The sequence below is a fragment of the Lynx rufus genome, unplaced genomic scaffold, assembly GCF_022079265.1.
Source record: "Lynx rufus isolate CCGP_SWC_20201006 ecotype Redwood Valley unplaced genomic scaffold, mLynRuf1.p SCAF_9, whole genome shotgun sequence".
In the NCBI taxonomy this organism is placed as follows: Eukaryota; Metazoa; Chordata; class Mammalia; order Carnivora; family Felidae; genus Lynx; species Lynx rufus.
In genome coordinates, this window is record NW_025814897.1 from 65,894,832 (window position 1) to 65,912,449 (window position 17,618).

At 44.9% G+C, this 17,618-nt stretch overlaps 1 protein-coding gene across 4 annotated transcripts in view; it reads right to left on the reverse strand.

The window, feature by feature from the left end:
- Positions 1 to 1,389: 1,389 nt before the first annotated feature.
- SCUBE2 (signal peptide, CUB domain and EGF like domain containing 2) overlaps positions 1,390 to 17,618 on the reverse strand; it is a 69,492-nt gene continuing 53,263 nt past the window's right edge. For 3 of the 4 annotated variants that reach the window (XM_047071687.1, XM_047071688.1, XM_047071686.1), the window contains 6 exons: positions 16,425 to 16,592; positions 15,554 to 15,715; positions 7,369 to 7,566; positions 6,021 to 6,173; positions 2,233 to 2,312; positions 1,390 to 1,542 (listed from right to left, as the gene is read on the reverse strand). In XM_047071687.1, coding sequence (XP_046927643.1) covers positions 1,390 to 1,542; positions 2,233 to 2,312; positions 6,021 to 6,173; positions 7,369 to 7,566; positions 15,554 to 15,715; positions 16,425 to 16,592 — 914 coding nt within the window. The remainder of the gene's footprint in view (positions 1,543 to 2,232; positions 2,313 to 6,020; positions 6,174 to 7,368; positions 7,567 to 15,553; positions 15,716 to 16,424; positions 16,593 to 17,618) is intronic. The other variant, XM_047071689.1, reaches the window with a different exon arrangement.

Here is a 17,618-nt window from a genome sequence, read left to right on the forward strand (position 1 = left end):
AGCTTCCCAATAGGCTCTGTTTTCTTTAAAAATATTTGCTAACCATTTTTTAGTACTTTGGTGTACAGAGTTAGTTTGTTACTGAAGTAACAAAACACTATAGGTGTGTGTAGTTCAGCCCATTCATTAGGGAAATGGCAGCTTGTTTGATAGGATTCTTTTTTTCTTCACTGTAATGAGATTTTTGCCTATGGATTTAAATTTTTACAAATTAAGTAATGTTGAGAATTCAAGATTCTGCGGAAGAAAATGATTGTGAGTCCCCACTGTGCCAACCAAATGTGATTCTGCAGTACCTGGAGACGGGGATTTGTGCAGCTGCTCCTGGCGGTGGTGTGGTGACTAAGAGAACGAGCCCACCCTTAGTGGTGCCGCTCACGTCCTCAGAGCTGCGGTAGTGCCTGACCTTGAAGAGTGGGCAAGGAAGGCAAACATAACCGTCTGGCTGCACAGTGGCCCATGTGGCCCTCAGACACCTGTGGAGGCAAGCCCACTGAGAAGTAGCACCCTTGGCAGTAGTGACTCAGGATCTGTGAAATCTCCTTTTCATAACAGTGGGTGATTCTCATCCACCAAGGAGATCACATCTGGCCTGAACTCTCCAGGCCCTGATGCAGGGCCCAGCAGAACATCTGAAGGCACAGCTGAAGGTGCTAAAACCAGCACTGTGCATTCACTGCAGAGTGGAAGCTGGCAACTAGGAAGGCCATCGTCCATAGATCCACATTATTACATCTGTGGAAGTGCTTAGTTTTTATCTTTTTATTTCTAATTCTTTCTGCTTTAAGTATTCTTAAATGATCACTGCTCAGAACTCAGGGTCCTGGGATCAAACTCTGGTCACACAGGCTGGAGAAGGCTATGGGGAAACAGAATCCTCCTGGGTCTCAGGTGGGTGCATGATGCCTGAAGGGCTCTCCCACCCTCCTTTCCTTCTTTCCTGCTCTGCCTGGTCACAGCATAGGTGCAGAGGGCTCCCTTGGGGAGGACTGGGAAGGAGGAAGCTGAAGTTTCAGGTAAGGCAGCCCCTTCTGTGGACTCCTTTCCACCACGGCCCCCTTGAGGAGGAGTAAGAACCAGAAAGGACAGGTGAGTCTCACCTGAGCTGACTAACGTCCAGCTCAGCCAGCCCTTGATGTCCCCAAGACATCCACCCACCGCAGTGAAAGATGGTGGGACTCACTGCCATTCATAGCCCATGTCCACAATGCTGGGAAAGAAAAACCAAGTTCAATTTACCAAAATATCTGTATTATCTATAAAAATTGAACTCTAATGAGTCACTGCTACTGGAGGCAGCGATATCCGACTATGTTGGCTGCATAGGCAGATGGCTGCATCCCAGCAGCCCACAGGCAGATCATGGCACTGAGTGGCACGTGGCCCGGCTCATTTGTAAGGCCTCAAGAACCTGGACACTTTGGAACGTAGCAATCGGATGAAAGATCTTGGGAACATCTCTCGGGATTCCTGGGCTGTGTACTTGAAATAGTTCTGGGGGTGGGCCAGGACATCAAACAGAGCTTTGATCAGCTTCTTATCCTAAAAAGAACACAAGTTTTGTTACTGGGCCAAAATACTTAAACATTCCAACACTTTGCCAATGGAACTATAATGTCCCACTGTTGGACAGTAGGTTGCTGAGCTGAGAAACACTTAGTAAAAATTGTTTCCTCTGATTTTTATCTCTTTTCCAGTATTTATTTTCCCAAAGTATCTACAAAAAACATGGGTTACTTTTATAAAGGAAAGGATAATAAATAAAAAATGGTTTTCTTTTTCTAAACCAGATGAGATGCAACACTGGAATCTGGGGAATATTTACAGGGTTAGTGAGATGGCAAGTGTCTGATAAGTACTTATAAGCATCTAAAATTTGGTGGACTTTAGGCTTGAAGGATAAACAAGGAGTCAATGATATTCAGTTATTTGGAGAGTGAACATGGAACCATGATTTGCCACTGGCCTGGATTTAGAGTAAGCAAGTTTCCCACTGTTCCTCCACACATTTCCAAATTAAAAAAAAAAAAATACAGTTTCACTTGACAACACTGAAGAAAGCCATCTGAATATTTTTTTTAATTAAGTCTGGTGAAGATATAAAACTGACCTCAGCCCAGAGCAGGCTTGGTGTCTGAAAGGTGGCAACATGGAGCAAAAGGAAAACCTTCCTCCAGTGGTACCTGGGAGCTCCATGAGTGACTGCAGCATCCACCTTCACTATGTACTCACCTTAAGTATTTCCTGATGGTTCTCAGATGCATAGAGCCTGCCATCTCGAACTATATCTTCAATGAGCTCCTGGTAGTCCTCTGTTGGAATAAAGGACATGATTGACATTCATGGGATTTAGTTATTTCCAAACTCACTCTTTCTTTCATTTTTAAATAAGGTTCTGAGAAATGCCTCTTCTGCAGCTGCTATCAGAACAGTGACCGCTGTGATACTGAGAAGGTGATCAGAAGAGAACTTCCACAGACTCCCACATCCTCTCACCTACCAGTCTCTGCACCCACCTCTTCTGTTCCATCTTCCCTTGGATGAACCCTCTGTGCATCCAGTCAACACCCTTCCTCCACTTTTTCCACTGGCTCCATCTTCTCTCACCAAGTCAAGGGCATTGTTCCAGTACTTCTGCCCTTTCTTTCCTACCTGATGACATTTTCTCTCTCTATTGGGTCTTCCCCATCAGCATGTAAACATGTTATTATGTCTGCAATCCCAAAAAAGTCCCCCCCTTGACCTCATTTCTCCCTCAGCTTCCATCCTACATTTCTGCCCTCTTTATTGCAAAACTACTCAAAAGAATTGTCAACACTCAGTCTCTAGTCACCCCTCCTCCTCGATCCACTTCTTCACTCAGCTTCCGGGATACCATGCTTTCAGGTTTTCCTCCTACCTCACTGGTCACTTTGCCTGAAGTTCCTTTGCTATTCTTCCTCCTCTCCCTGACCTCTTACTATGGGAGGGTCGCAGGGCTCAGAGCTTGGTTCTCATCTCTTCCGTCTATACTTGCTCTCTGGTGAGTCCACCAGCCTCAGGGCTTTTCTCTTCTCTACTTTTCTCCCTTCTGTCCTCCCTTTTTTCTCTCTGCCCTTGTATTATGTAAAACAATCAAGCTTCTTAGTACCAAGCAAGACTCTTCTTTCCTTTTTTCCTCTTTTTTTTTTTTTTTTTGGAGGGGATGGGGAGAATTTCATTGGTTAAAGAGGGAAGAAAGCTATGTTCATTTTCTTATTAGTTAATTTTTGGTGCTGATGTACATAGTAAATGCAGTGCACACAACGTAAGCTGTCTCCAAATCTGAATCCCCACCTTTCAAAGTCTAGCCTACTTCCTAGTCATAATTCAAACCAAGCACATGCAAAACACAATCTTTTCCAAATTCCAGGCTGAAAAGAATGGCTCTTTGTATGCATATCATGTACAAACAAAACCAAACAAATCATAAGAACATCACTGGAACTATGTGGAAAGAGTGCTTGAAAAAGTTTCTCCTAGTCAAGTGGTGATTAATGAACATTTATTATTAACTATCGTATGGTTCTCATGATTACTAATTTAATATAGGTTCAACCTCACTGGTGCTCTATTCATGTGGTATCTTCCTTCTTATTCTTCTACTTTAGTGAATATCAAATATGAGTAAGAGTACATGTTTATCTTGAATTCCTTTGTTGCAGAGTCTCTTCCTCAGAGAACTAGCTCCTCTTGATGATGGGTGTTCACCACTAGGAGGACCAGTTGCTGTGCCATGTCCTAGTGTAAGAGAGAACTGAAGCACTGTTTGCCACCACACCAAATGCTCCCAGACTGATGTCTTTTTTAAGTGTTTACTTATTTATTTTGAGAGAGAGAGCATACAAGCTGGGGAAGGCAGAGAGAGAGGGAGACAGAGGATCCGAAGCAGGCTCTGCGCTGTCAGCACAGAGCCTGATGCAGGGCCCGAACTCATGAACCATGAGATCATTACCTGAGCCACCCAGGCACCCCAGACTGCTGTCTTTTAAAAACATTCCCTCCACTATCAAGAACTATCGTGTTTTATCCCTTGCTACAACTGTCATGAGAAAAGCAGTCAAGAGTCATAGGTAAGAACTCAGGCCCTGGAGTCCCAAAGATCTCTGCCACTTTGTCCTCCTGACCTCAGGCCAGTTAGTCTAAGTTACTCTCTAAGCCTGAGTGGTCTTGTCCGTAGAATCAGGAAAGAATCGTGTCTATGGCAATTATGAGGGCTGTGCGGTGTCAAAGGCACTCAGCACATGCCTGGTACTCAGTACACGTACTCAGCGCAAGTTAGCCGGGACTACAGTTCTCCCCATCCTCCAGTGGTCAGTAAGCCACTCTGTAGCAGCCTCACTTGCCCCTTCTAAATGTGATTTCTATTCTTCCGGGCTTGGAAACCAGGTATCAAGCTTGTCTGAAATATATGTTCAAAAAAAAAAAAGATGAAATAAGCTCTGAGTAAAGACCTAAAAGGCTTCTATATTACTAACAGCAATTTTCAACTAGTATCTGCTGTGACATGTGTAAGACACACTCTCATGGGCCTCAGCAGCTTTATGTGTAATTTCCCTGGTTCAAGCTACAACTCTTTATTTGAGAAAATGAAAAAAAAAAAAAAGGTGTTTTCATGTATCACAAAGGTAGAGTTGAGAACAGCCAAGCAAAAAGATGTGAGCTTTAGTGATGTTTATTCTGGAGTCTCCGTGTCTTTTTTGGTTCTTTCACTGATTCCAGATTGGGGGCAGGGGGGCTGTTGGTTGTTTGCTTTCAGGTAGATGAGGTGTTCTGTCTCTCTCAGCAGAGCCACATGGGAGGCGTTTGTGTCCACCTAGGGCTCTGATCCTAAGAGCCCTTATCAGGAGGGATTTGGCATGGTTTCAGGCACAGAGTTGATAATCCTGGATTTGGAACATGTTATAAATGTGAAATGCTTTTATAAAATCCATAGAATACTATCTGTCCAAAACATCTACTGTCAGCACTTGTGTAAAAACCTTCAATGGCTCATGGCTCCCTGTAAGATTAGGTCCACCCTTCTGAGTTTAGCACTCCAGGCCCTTCACCACCCAACTCCACACGCTTCTAATCTTATCTCTCACTGCTAAGCCCCATGCACCCTACCGACTGACCAAATCAGGCCATTAATCAGTCCCCATACATGCCAGGTACTCTATCCTTTGGCCTAGATCATTCTCTCTAACTAATGTTCTTCCCATTATTAAAAAAAACACAAAACAAAACAAAACAAAACAAAACACACACACACACGCACACACACACACACACACACACACAACTCATATGTTCTTTCAAGGCCCAAATCTCTTGAGATTTTGCTGTATTCTTTCCAGTGCATTTTGTATTTTAAGTAAATGTTTATCAACCAAGTCCCAGACCCAGGTAGGCCCCCAGGGCTCACACGGGGCACCCCTTCACCTAACAAGAAGCAAATGAAACCAGAGAAGTCATCTGATTTGCCCAAAATTACACAGCAAATTCGTAGCAGAGACAGGACCAGAACTTGGGTCTTTCTCCCCTGCTCCTCAGGATTCCATGTAATGAAAGTCACAGTCATAATTAGCTAGTATTTACTGAGCATTTACTATGTGCCTGGCACTGCACCAAGTCCTTTGTGGATTATCGCATTTAACTGCCATGTTAGATCTAATGATTATCGTCATTTACACATTAAGAACATGAGACTTAGAGATGGTAAGTAACATACACAAAGTCACTGAAGAGATTAGGTCGAGGCTGGCCCATGTGCTTCCCCACCAAGCCATGCTCACTTTTACTTATTTTCTAAAACATCTTTTCATCCCTGTAGTAAGTGTCCCCAATGCTTGTTTAAAATTTGACACATGTGAGTCAGCAGTGTCCTTTCTCCTTATTCCACCTGCCTTTCTGAGCACGTGTGCTTGTCAGCAATCTACCAGCTGGCCCAGAAGTTGGTTCTCCCGAAAGCAGAGAAGCTCCTTGCTTCTGTGAAGCAGCCCAAGCTTCACAGCGCTTACCGTCATATGTCACATACGGGACCTGGAACCCTCTGGCACTGTTCCCTTCATTGGACTTAAACTGAATCCACAGCTTCTTTGACCTGGAGGTGAAGGCGATGGGGCGTTCATAGGTCTGACAGGTTTCGTATGTTGTCACAGAATTCGATGAAGCTGCCAAGGGAAGTTAGAGAGGGCAAGGTTCAGGACTCATCCTGAGCAGCAGACAATGAACACTCATTGTTTCAAAGGAAAACACCATAAAACAAGTTATGCTCCAGAGCTCTTTGGGCTCAGCTCATAGGAGCCAAAGTCCTGGGAATTGAGTGGACTCCACTGGTGATTACAAGCCCCCAGGGAAGGCTAACTGCAATGCCCATGGCTAGGCAAACAGCAGCAGCCCAGGCTGCGGTGCTCACTGCAGGGGCTAAGGAGAGGCCGTCTAATTCCAGAGCTACCTGCTGTCATCCAGCAATAACCACCCCCAATCCCCACGTGCTCCCAAAGACTAGGTGGTGCACTATGCACTTTATGGACTTTATCTCACTTAATCCTCTGAAAGCCATAGGAAGTCAGTGCCACTGTTAACTCATTTACAGAGTTTAAGCATTTGCCCAGGGTCACAGAGCCAGTATGTGGATAGCTCAGGATTCAAACCCACACCTGACTTCAGACACTGTAACCACTAATAAGAGTGGCAAACACAATGGCTCCATGTGTCATTATTATTCTAAGTGCTTTATGTACATGAAGTCATTTATTCCTCATGATAACCCTATGAGGTAGCAACTATTATCATCCCCATTTTAGCAGATGAGAAAAAGGAATTGCAGAAAGAATCAGAATGTATGTCCAAGATCACGGAACTAACAAAAGGTGAAGCTGCGTTCAGGTCTAGGCAGTCTGGCTGCTGAGCTCACTCACTACACTGCCTTGAAGTTGTGTTGCTGGCAGTGTCCCTTAATGGGCACTGGGTCATGCGTCAGGATAGGAGGAGGGTCCCTCCTGGCTGGACTATGACTTTAGCCTCGGTCAGTCCCAAAGCCACGAGTGGCTTCCCACAGTGAGACAACGGTCTGGGGCCTGGCTTCCATGAGCTTCATTGGCTCTGTGTGATGTTGTGGAAGAGGGTCCCCGGCGAGCCCGGAGGGGAGACTGACCTGCAGAATCACTACCTCTGGGATTCAGCAAGAGGCCTCAAGTTGGGTTTGTCTAAATTTTGTTTCTTGGCAAACACTATAAACTCATGTCCCATCTCTGTTCTAATACAGAGGTGACACTCTAGCCTTGCTGCTCACATTTAAAGCTGGGGAGCATGTCAGCAGGCTTCCACGCTAGCCTTAGAGGGGAGGGGAGAGAGGGGACGCACAGGTTTTCCGCATCACCAGGTAGTCTCCACAGTCATCTTCTATGGGCAGGAAGATCTCAGGGACCACAATCAAGATTCGGCGCTTGGGCGGCGGGTTGATGGTCCATGTACACTCTGTGTTGGCTGGGTAATTGCCTGGGTAGTTTGGGGATTCAATGTATCCGGTGAAATCTCCCAGCTCCCCTCCACATCTTCTGTCTGAAAGAGGAAATGCCATGAGTTATGAAGGCACAGCATTTTCATCATTCTGTCATGGCCACCAGCAGCTCAACTGAGGAGAACCACTGCATCCTCTTGCCATTGGGGAATGGCACCATCCCAGGAATTAATGTGTCCTGTAATGCCTACGGTCGCCCGTGGGAGCCTAACTACACTAACTCCCCACACAGAGCTCACCCCACTGAGTTTCCCTCTGAGTTACCATTTTCTCTTTAACTTGAAGGTGCTCAAGATCAGAGGAAGGCATTCATGAAACAAAGGATGAATTTAGTTTTCAATATTTTGCTTACAAAGTCTAGGTGCCAGGGGAACCCATGACATAGAATTTCTAGGTCTTTAAAAATAGGGAGAACAGAGCTGACTGCTAACTAGAGGATATGTGACCCTTTCCTAGAGACCTTGATGAATGTATGATAGCCATATTCTTTCTCTTTTCCTTCTGGTCAAGACCACATTTTACTTTTGGTGCAGAAGAAAATTCCAATTAGGTCTCAGTCAATATGGGGCTTGCTGGATACTCACCTCCGGGAGCAAAGATCAGGAGCACTCGTGAGCGCACACACATACACACACACACACACACACACCCCTCAGCCATTGAATCTCCATTCATCCAATGAATGTTAGCAAAAGCTCTGGGAGTTCAGAAATGAGAAAGACACAGTCCTTGCCCTCAAGGGGCTTATTGTATAAAACTGTCAGGTGCACCTGTGCAGGAGAGGATGTTGAAGGGACTATTTTTTTCCTCTCTAATTGTAACTGGCAATTATTTTTTCTAATGTTTATTTATTTTTGAGAGAGAAAGTGTGAGTGGGGGAGGGGCAGAGAGAGAAGGAGACAGAATATCCTAAAGCAGGTTCCATGCTGTAGGCAGAGAGCCCGATGTGGGACTTGGATCCATGAACCATGAGATCATGACCTGAGCCAAAGTCGGACACTCAACCAACTGAGCCACCCAGGTGCCCTGTAACTGTGAATTATTATTCCCACTAGAAAAAATTTCTTCTTGGAAGGGGGTGGAGTGGGGAGAGCCATGGAGTTGAGAAGGACTCAGCTTCAAGTCTGAAGGACAGCCTGAAGATCCATGCCATGTGGCTCCTAAGGGCCAATGAAGGGTTGGGGATAGGAGACAAGGAAACAGATTTCATCTGGGTACAGGGAAGAATTTTCTAACACTGTGAACTTCAATCCCAAACTCCTCCAGTATGGGAAGGCCTCCTTGCTCCCCTACACCACTGTGTTAATGACAATGAGTCAGCTGAGATTCACTTCTGACCTTTACTGGAGAATTTTACATAATGGTTAAAAACCAACCAACCAGCTAAATATACAACAAGTCCTTGAATGATCTGCTCCCCATTCCTACAGGACACAAATAAAATTCCTTTGTGTGGCATTCAAGGCTTCCCTTCCTGCTCTGCCTCAGATTCCACTCAGACATTCCATGATCCAGGTCCAGGGGGTCTCTCAAAAAGCCTTTCATTTTTCTGAGTGTGTGTTTCCTTCCAGCTGTGGTCTCCGGTATAAAGCTCTTTCTCCTGCTCTCCCCCCACCCTCTCCATCAAAACCTTCTCGATTCTGGGAAGATGGCGGCGTAGGAGGACGCTGGGCTCACCGCGCGTCCTGCTGATCACTTAGATTCCACCTACACCTGCCTAAATAACCCAGAAAACCGCCAGAGGATTAGCAGAACAGAGTCACCGGACCCAAGTGCAGACGAGAGGCCCACGGAAGAGGGTAGGAAGGGTGGCGAGGCGGTGCGCGCTCCACGGACTGGCGGGAGGGAGCCGGGGCGGAGGGGCGGCTCGCCGGCCAAGCAGAGCCCCCGAGTCCGGCTTGCAAAAGCGGAGGGGCCTGACGGACTGTGTTCCGACAGCAAGCGCGACTTAGCGTCTGGGAGGTCATAAGTTAACAGCTCTGCTCGGAAAGCGGGAAGGCTGGAGGACAAAGGGAGGGTGAGCTGCGGAGCCCCCGGACGACAGAGCTCAGTTTGGAGGGGAACAAAGGCGCTCGCCAGCGCCATCTCCCCCGCCCATCCCCCAGCCAAAATCCCAAAGGGAACCGGTTCCTGCCAGGGAACTTGCTCGCTCGGCGCGAACACCCAACTCTGTGCTTCTGCGGAGCCAAACCTCCGGCAGCGATCTGACTCCTTCCGGCTGCCACAGGGCCCCTCCTGAAGTGGATCACCTAAGGAGAAGCGAGCTAAGCCTGCCCCCCCTGCCGCCGTGCACCTTGCCTTCCCACCCCAGCTAATACGCCAGATCCCCAGCATCACAAGCCTGGCAGTGTGCAAGTAGCCCAGACGGGCCACGCCACCCCACAGTGAATCCCGCCCCTAGGAGAGGGGAAGAGAAGGCACACACCAGTCTGACTGTGGCCCCAGCGGTGGGCTGGGGGCAGACATCAGGTCGGACTGCGGCCCCGCCCACCAACTCCAGTTATACACCACAGCACAGGGGAAGTGCCCTGCAGGCCCTCACCACACCAGGGCCTATCCAAAATGACCAAGCGGAAGAATTCCCCTCAGAAGAATCTCCAGGAAATAACAACAGCTAATGAGCTGATCAAAAAGGATTTAAATAATATAACAGAAAGTGAATTTAGAATAATAGTCATAAAATTAATCGCTGGGCTGGAAAACAGCATACAGGACAGCAGAGAATCTCTTGCTACAGACATCAGGGGACTAATGAACAGTCACGAGGAGCTGAAAAACGCTTTAAAGGAAATGGAAAACAAAATGCAAACCACCATGGCTCGGATGGAAGAGGCAGAGGAGAGAATAGGTGAACTAGAAGATAAAGTTATGGAAAAAGAGGAAGCTGAGAAAAAGAGAGATAAAAAAATCCAGGAGTATGAGGGGAAAATTAGAGAACTAAGTGATACACTAAAAAGAAATAATCTACGCATAATTGGTATCCCAGAGGAGGAAGAGAGAGGGAAAGGTGCTGAAGGGGTACTTGAAGAAATAATAGCTGAGAACTTCCCTGAACTGGGGAAGGAAAAAGGCATTGAAATCCAAGAGGCACAGAGAACTCCCTTCAGACGTAACTTGAATCGATCTTCTGCACGACATATCATAGTGAAACTGGCAAAATACAAGGATAAAGAGAAAATTCTGAAAGCAGCAAGGGGTAAACGTGCCCTCACATATAAAGGGAGACCTATAAGACTCGTGACTGATCTCTCTTTTGAAACTTGGCAGGCCAGAAAGAATTGGCACGAGATTTTCAGGGTGCTAGACAGCAAAAATATGCAGCCGAGAATCCTTTATCCAGCAAGTCTGTCATTTAGAATAGAAGGAGAGATAAAGGTCTTCCCAAACAAACAAAAACTGAAGGAATTTGTCACCACTAAACCAGCCCTACAAGAGATCCTAAGGGGGACCCTGTGAGACAAAGTACCAGAGACATCACTACAAGCATAAAACATACAGACTTCACAATGACTCTAAACCCGTATCTTTCTATAATAACACTGAATGTAAATGGATTAAATGCGCCAACCAAAAGACACAGGGTATCAGAATGGATAAAAAAACAAGACCCATCTATTTGCTGTCTACAAGAGACTCATTTTAGACCTGAGGACACCTTTAGATTCAGAGTGAGGGGATGGAGAACTATTTATCATGCTACTGGAAGCCAGAAGAAAGCTGGAGTAGCCATACTTATATCAGACAAACTAGACTTTAAATTAAAGGCTGTAACGAGAGATGAAGAAGGACATTATATAATAGTTACAGGGTCTATCCATCAGGAAGAGCTAACAATTATAAATGTCTATGCGCCGAATACCGGAGCCCCCAAATATATAAAACAATTACTCATAAACAGAAGCAACCTTATTGATAAGAATGTGGTCATTGCTGGGGACTTTAACACTCCACTTACAGAAATGGATAGATCATCTAGACACACGGTCAATAAAGAAACAAGGGCCCTGAATGAGACACTGGATCAGATGGACTTGACAGATATATTTAGAACTCTGCATCCCAAAGCAACAGAATATACTTTCTTCTCGAGTGCACATGGAACATTCTCCAAGATAGATCATATACTGGGTCACAAAACAGCCCTTCATAAGTTTACAAGAATTGAAATTATACCATGCATACTTTCAGACCACAATGCTATGAAGCTTGAAATCAACCACAGGAAAAAGTCTGGAAAACCTCCCAAAGCATGGAGGTTAAAGAACACCCTACTAACGAATGAGTGGGTCAACCAGGCAATTAGAGAAGAAATCAAAAAATATATGGAAACAAACGAAAATGAAAATACAACAATCCAAACGCTTTGGGACGCAGCAAAGGCAGTCCTGAGAGGAAAATACATTGCAATCCAGGCCTATCTCAAGAAACAAGAAAAATCCCAAATACAAAATCTAACAGCACACCTAAAGGAAATAGAAGCAGAACAGCAAAGGCAGCCTAAACCCAGCAGAAGAAGAGAAATAATAAAGATCAGAGCAGAAATAAACAATATAGAATCTAAAAAAACTGTAGAGCAGATCAACGAAACCAAGAGTTGGTTTTTTGAAAAAATAAACAAAATTGACAAACCTCTAGCCAGGCTTCTCAAAAAGAAAAGGGAGATGACCCAAATAGATAAAATCATGAATGAAAATGGAATTATTACAACCAATCCCTCAGAGATACAAACAATTATCAGGGAATACTATGAAAAATTATATGCCAACAAATTGGACAACCTGGAAGAAATGGACAAATTCCTGAACACCCACACTCTTCCAAAACTCAATCAGGAGGAAATAGAAAGCTTGAACAGACCCATAACCAGCGAAGAAATTGAATCGGTTATCAAAAATCTCCCAACAAATAAGAGTCCAGGACCAGATGGCTTCCCAGGGGAGTTCTACCAGACGTTTAAAGCAGAGATAATACCTATCCTTCTCAAGCTATTCCAAGAAATAGAAAGGGAAGGAAAACTTCCAGACTCATTCTATGAAGCCAGTATTACTTTGATTCCTAAACCAGACAGAGACCCAGTAAAAAAAGAGAACTACAGGCCAATATCCCTGATGAATATGGATGCCAAAATTCTCAATAAGATACTAGCAAATCGAATTCAACAGCATATAAAAAGAATTATTCACCATGATCAAGTGGGATTCATTCCTGGGATGCAGGGCTGGTTCAACATTCGCAAATCAATCAACGTGATACATCACATTAACAAAAAAAAAGAGAAGAACCATATGATCCTGTCAATCGATGCAGAAAAGGCCTTTGACAAAATCCAGCACCCTTTCTTAATAAAAACCCTTGAGAAAGTCGGGATAGAAGGAACATACTTAAAGATCATAAAAGCCATTTATGAAAAGCCCACAGCTAACATCATCCTCAACGGGGAAAAACTGAGAGCTTTTTCCCTGAGATCAGGAACACGACAGGGATGCCCACTCTCACCGTTGTTGTTTAACATAGTGCTGGAAGTGCTAGCATCAGCAATCAGACAACAAAAGGAAATCAAAGGCATCAAAATTGGCAAAGATGAAGTCAAGCTTTCGCTTTTTGCAGATGACATGATATTATACATGGAAAATCCGATAGACTCCACCAAAAGTCTGCTAGAACTGATACATGAATTCAGCAAAGTTGCAGGATACAAAATCAATGTACAGAAATCCGTTGCATTCTTATACACTAACAATGAAGCAACAGAAAGACAAATAAAGAAACTGATCCCATTCACAATTGCACCAAGAAGCATAAAATACCTAGGAATAAATCTAACCAAAGATGTAAAGGATCTGTATGCTGAAAACTATAGAAAGCTTATGAAGGTAATTGAAGAAGATTTAAAGAAATGGAAAGACATTCCCTGCTCATGGATTGGAAAAATAAATATTGTCAAAATGTCAATACTACCCAAAGCTATCTACACATTCAATGCAATCCCAATCAAAATTGCACCAGCATTCTTCTCGAAACTAGAACAAGCAATCCTAAAATTCATATGGAACCACAAAAGGCCCCGAATAGCCAAAGGAATTTTGAAGAAGAAGACCAAAGCAGGAGGCATCACAATCCCAGACTTCAGCCTCTACTACAAAGCTGTCATCATCAAGACAGCATGGTATTGGCACAAAAACAGACACACAGACCAATGGAATAGAATAGAAACCCCAGAACTAGACCCACAAACATATGGCCAACTCATCTTTGACAAAGCAGGAAAGAACATCCAATGGAAAAAAGACAGCCTCTTTAACAAATGGTGCTGGGAGAACTGGACAGCAACATGCAGAAGGTTGAAACTAGACCACTTTCTCACACCATTTACAAAAATAAACTCAAAATGGATAAAGGACCTAAATGTGAGACAGGAAACCATCAGAACCTTAGAGGAGAAAGCAGGAAAAGACCTCTCTGACCTCAGCCGTAGCAATCTCTTACTCGACACATCCCCAAAGGCAAGGGAATTAAAAGCAAAAGTGAATTACTGGGACCTTATGAAGATAAAAAGCTTCTGCACAGCAAAGGAAACAACCAACAAAACTAAAAGGCAACCAACGGAATGGGAAAAGATATTTGCAAATGACATATCGGACAAAGGGCTAGTATCCAAAATCTATAAAGAGCTCACCAAACTCCACACCCGAAAAACAAATAACCCAGTGAAGAAATGGGCAGAAAACATGAATAGACACTTCTCTAAAGAAGACATCCAGATGGCCAACAGGCACATGAAAAGATGTTCAGCGTCGCTCCTTATCAGGGAAATACAAATCAAAACCACACTCAGGTATCACCTCACGCCAGTCAGAGTGGCCAAAATGAACAAATCAGGAGACTATAGATGCTGGAGAGGATGTGGAGAAACGGGAACCCTCTTGCACTGTTGGTGGGAATGCAAATTGGTGCAGCCGCTCTGGAAAGCAGTGTGGAGGTTCCTCAGAAAATTAAAAATAGACCTACCCTATGACCCAGCAATAGCACTGCTAGGAATCTACCCAAGGGATACAGGAGTACTGATGCATAGGGGCACTTGTACCCCAATGTTCATAGCAGCACTCTCAACAATAGCCAAATTATGGAAAGAGCCTAAATGTCCATCAACTGATGAATGGATAAAGAAATTGTGGTTTATATACACAATGGAATACTACGTGGCAATGAGAAAAAATGAAATATGGCCTTTTGTAGCAACGTGGATGGAACTGGAGAGTGTGATGCTAAGTGAAATAAGCCATACAGAAAAAGACAGATACCATATGGTTTCACTCTTATGTGGATCCTGAGAAACTTAACAGGAACCCATGGGGGAGGGGAAGGAAAAAAAAAGAAAAAAAAAAAGGACGTTAGAGTGGGAGAGAGCCAAAGCATAAGAGACTGTTAAAAACTGAGAACAAACTGAGGGTTGATGGGGGGTGGGAGGGAGGGGAGGGTGGGTGATGGGTATTGAGGAGGGCACCTTTTGGGATGAGCACTGGGTGTTGTATGGAAACCAATTTGTCAATAAACTTCATATAAAAAAAAAATAAATAAAATAAATAAAAAAAAAAAAAAAAAAAAAAAAACCTTCTCATGCCTTCCAGAAGCCTTCCCTCATCTCTCTAGGCAGAGTTAATTGCTCTTTCCTCTTCAATCCTACAGCCTGTGCTGCCTGCAGGGCAAGGGACTTATTCTGCTGGGAGGGCCTCGCATTTGACAGGTCCTCAAACAATGTTTGCTGAACTGAAACTCTGCTTGTGGGAGGAAATTTCAGCGAGCATAGCCTGTCAATGTGCCCAGAGAAGTAGCCAGGATCAACACAAGTAAGTACCTGGGAGCCAAGCCTGGCTCTCCTTCGGTGCTGACCTGCAGTGTGTGAGCTGGGTTAACCGTGTCCTCATGGTTCTCAAGGCACCTGGGACCCCTGCACCAACCCCCCCAGTCCCAGGTGGACCCAGGCACCTCCCTCTTGGTCAAGACTGTGAAAGCCTTAGAGAGACCTACCTTTACATTGAGTTATGTTTGTGGAGCCATCAAAGTCAGTGGTAGTATTTCCTGGGCAAGAAACACAATTATTTTTTCCAAATTCAGGTTGATATGTTCCTGCTGGGCAACGAATACATCGGTGAGTGGTGGTGTTGTAGAAATGTCCAGGTGAACATTGAACTGTGGGGTCGGGGGAGGGTGGAGAAAATGAAAAAAAAAAATTGTGTTTTCATCAACGGTCACATAAAAGTTTTCACAGTTGGTGAAATAAATGTGTATGCCCAAATGAAGTACTGCTTTCCTACTAATCTGGGGCTAATCAACACTTAATTCCCTAAATAGCCAGCTTGGGTGGGACCTGTGACTCACGACACTGAGCAAAATACACAGTGAACAAAGTATGGGTGTATCTTCAAAGAGTTTACAGTCCATGCAGAGTCAGGCATAAATGAGCACAGCCTGAGTTCTCATGCAAAGCACGCTTGTGAGCTGTGAGGGTGCTTAACTGATGCCAGGTCCTGGGAGAGGTGGCAGTGGGTCTCTGGGGAAGGGCAGGACCTATATGGGAGGGGGGCTAGGGGAGGGGGCTGAGAGGGAGGAAGGCTGGAAAGAAGGAGCCAAGAACCTGTTGCATAAAACCTGTTCACCTCTCCCAGACCAGTCAGCCCTGTCTGAAGGGGGCCAGGTGGCTGGGGGAGACCACATCTAGGGAGTTCCCATGCTCCTTGTATATCCTGCAGGAGTGGATGGTGCTGGGACCTGACCTCTCAGCTACTGGGACACCACACAAGGCACCTCTGGGCTGGGCTTGATAGGAGCTTTACCAGACCCCCACGGTTCTCAAAAGGGAAATTCAGCTCTGGAAAAAAGCAAGCTGCCAAGTCCTCACCTCTGGTTTCACAGTCCTGGAAGGAAGTGGCTCCCAGATGTTTGGTAGGGAGGCCTCCTCCACAGGGGAAGCAGGAAGTACGGCCGGCCTCAGGCTGGAATGTGCCCAGGGCACAGAGCTGGCAGGGTGCAAAACCATCTGCAGAATATTCACCGGGTTGGCACAGACCTGGGGAAACCAATGACCCTAAGTAAGCAAGGCCCCTGGGCAGACCCTTTCCCATCTCTCTGTAGATGAGCTCAGAACTTGGTGAGACCTATTGCCCTATGCTGACCTGAGCTCCCACCTCTGTGAGAGGAGCCCTCTCCTGCCCTGCCACTGACCCTGAGTAGGTGGCATGTGAGTGCTTGATGTTTACACACAGAGCTACAAAGCATGGTGCCAAGATGGAGACCAAGGAGCCAAGTGTTAACTGCTTCCAAAGTTGGGATGAGGCCTGCATTTGCTTAAGGCTTAGGGCTACACAGTGCCCAGATAGCCCCTGCAATGCAGGAGCCCCCAGAGAGGATTCTCTGCTCTGGAATCAATCTGGTAATCTGTCCCAGAAGTACACTCTTACCCAGCTGCTACATCCTAGTGATATAAAGACTCTTCTGGTCATGAAAGAAAGAGTCTCCCTGTTTTATCAATTATATACACTAAGTTACATCTTACACTAGAGTGTGCCCTGGACTCCCCCTACTAAATCCAACCAATCGAATCCACATTGATAGAGGGACCCAGTGGGTCTTTAAGCACCAGAGGGACTTTAAGCACCTTACTTTATTATTTTTTAAGTTTATGGCAGGAAGCACAGCCATAAACCAAAGGATTTCTAAAAGCACATGTTCCTTAGGAATTAGCTTGTCATTGCCAAGGTATTATGAAAATCTGTTGACTCTTGTACTGCTGATCTCTCCCTTATTAATTTTCACAGTCTTCTTTCTACCTGTAAGTTCTAGATATAATGACATTTAATGAACACACACCCAGGGGAAGAGTCTGGAATCTGTCAGACCTATGTTCTGATGCCAGACCCTCCACTCTTTGGCTGTGTGACCTTCAGTGAATTACCTGACCCTCATAAAGTTGTTGTAGTGATACAACAAGCAGAGGACTAATTCATGTAATATACTTTGCCTATGCCTGGCATAGGTAAGTACTCAATAAATGTTAGCAATTATTATTATTATAATTACTACTAACATTATTATT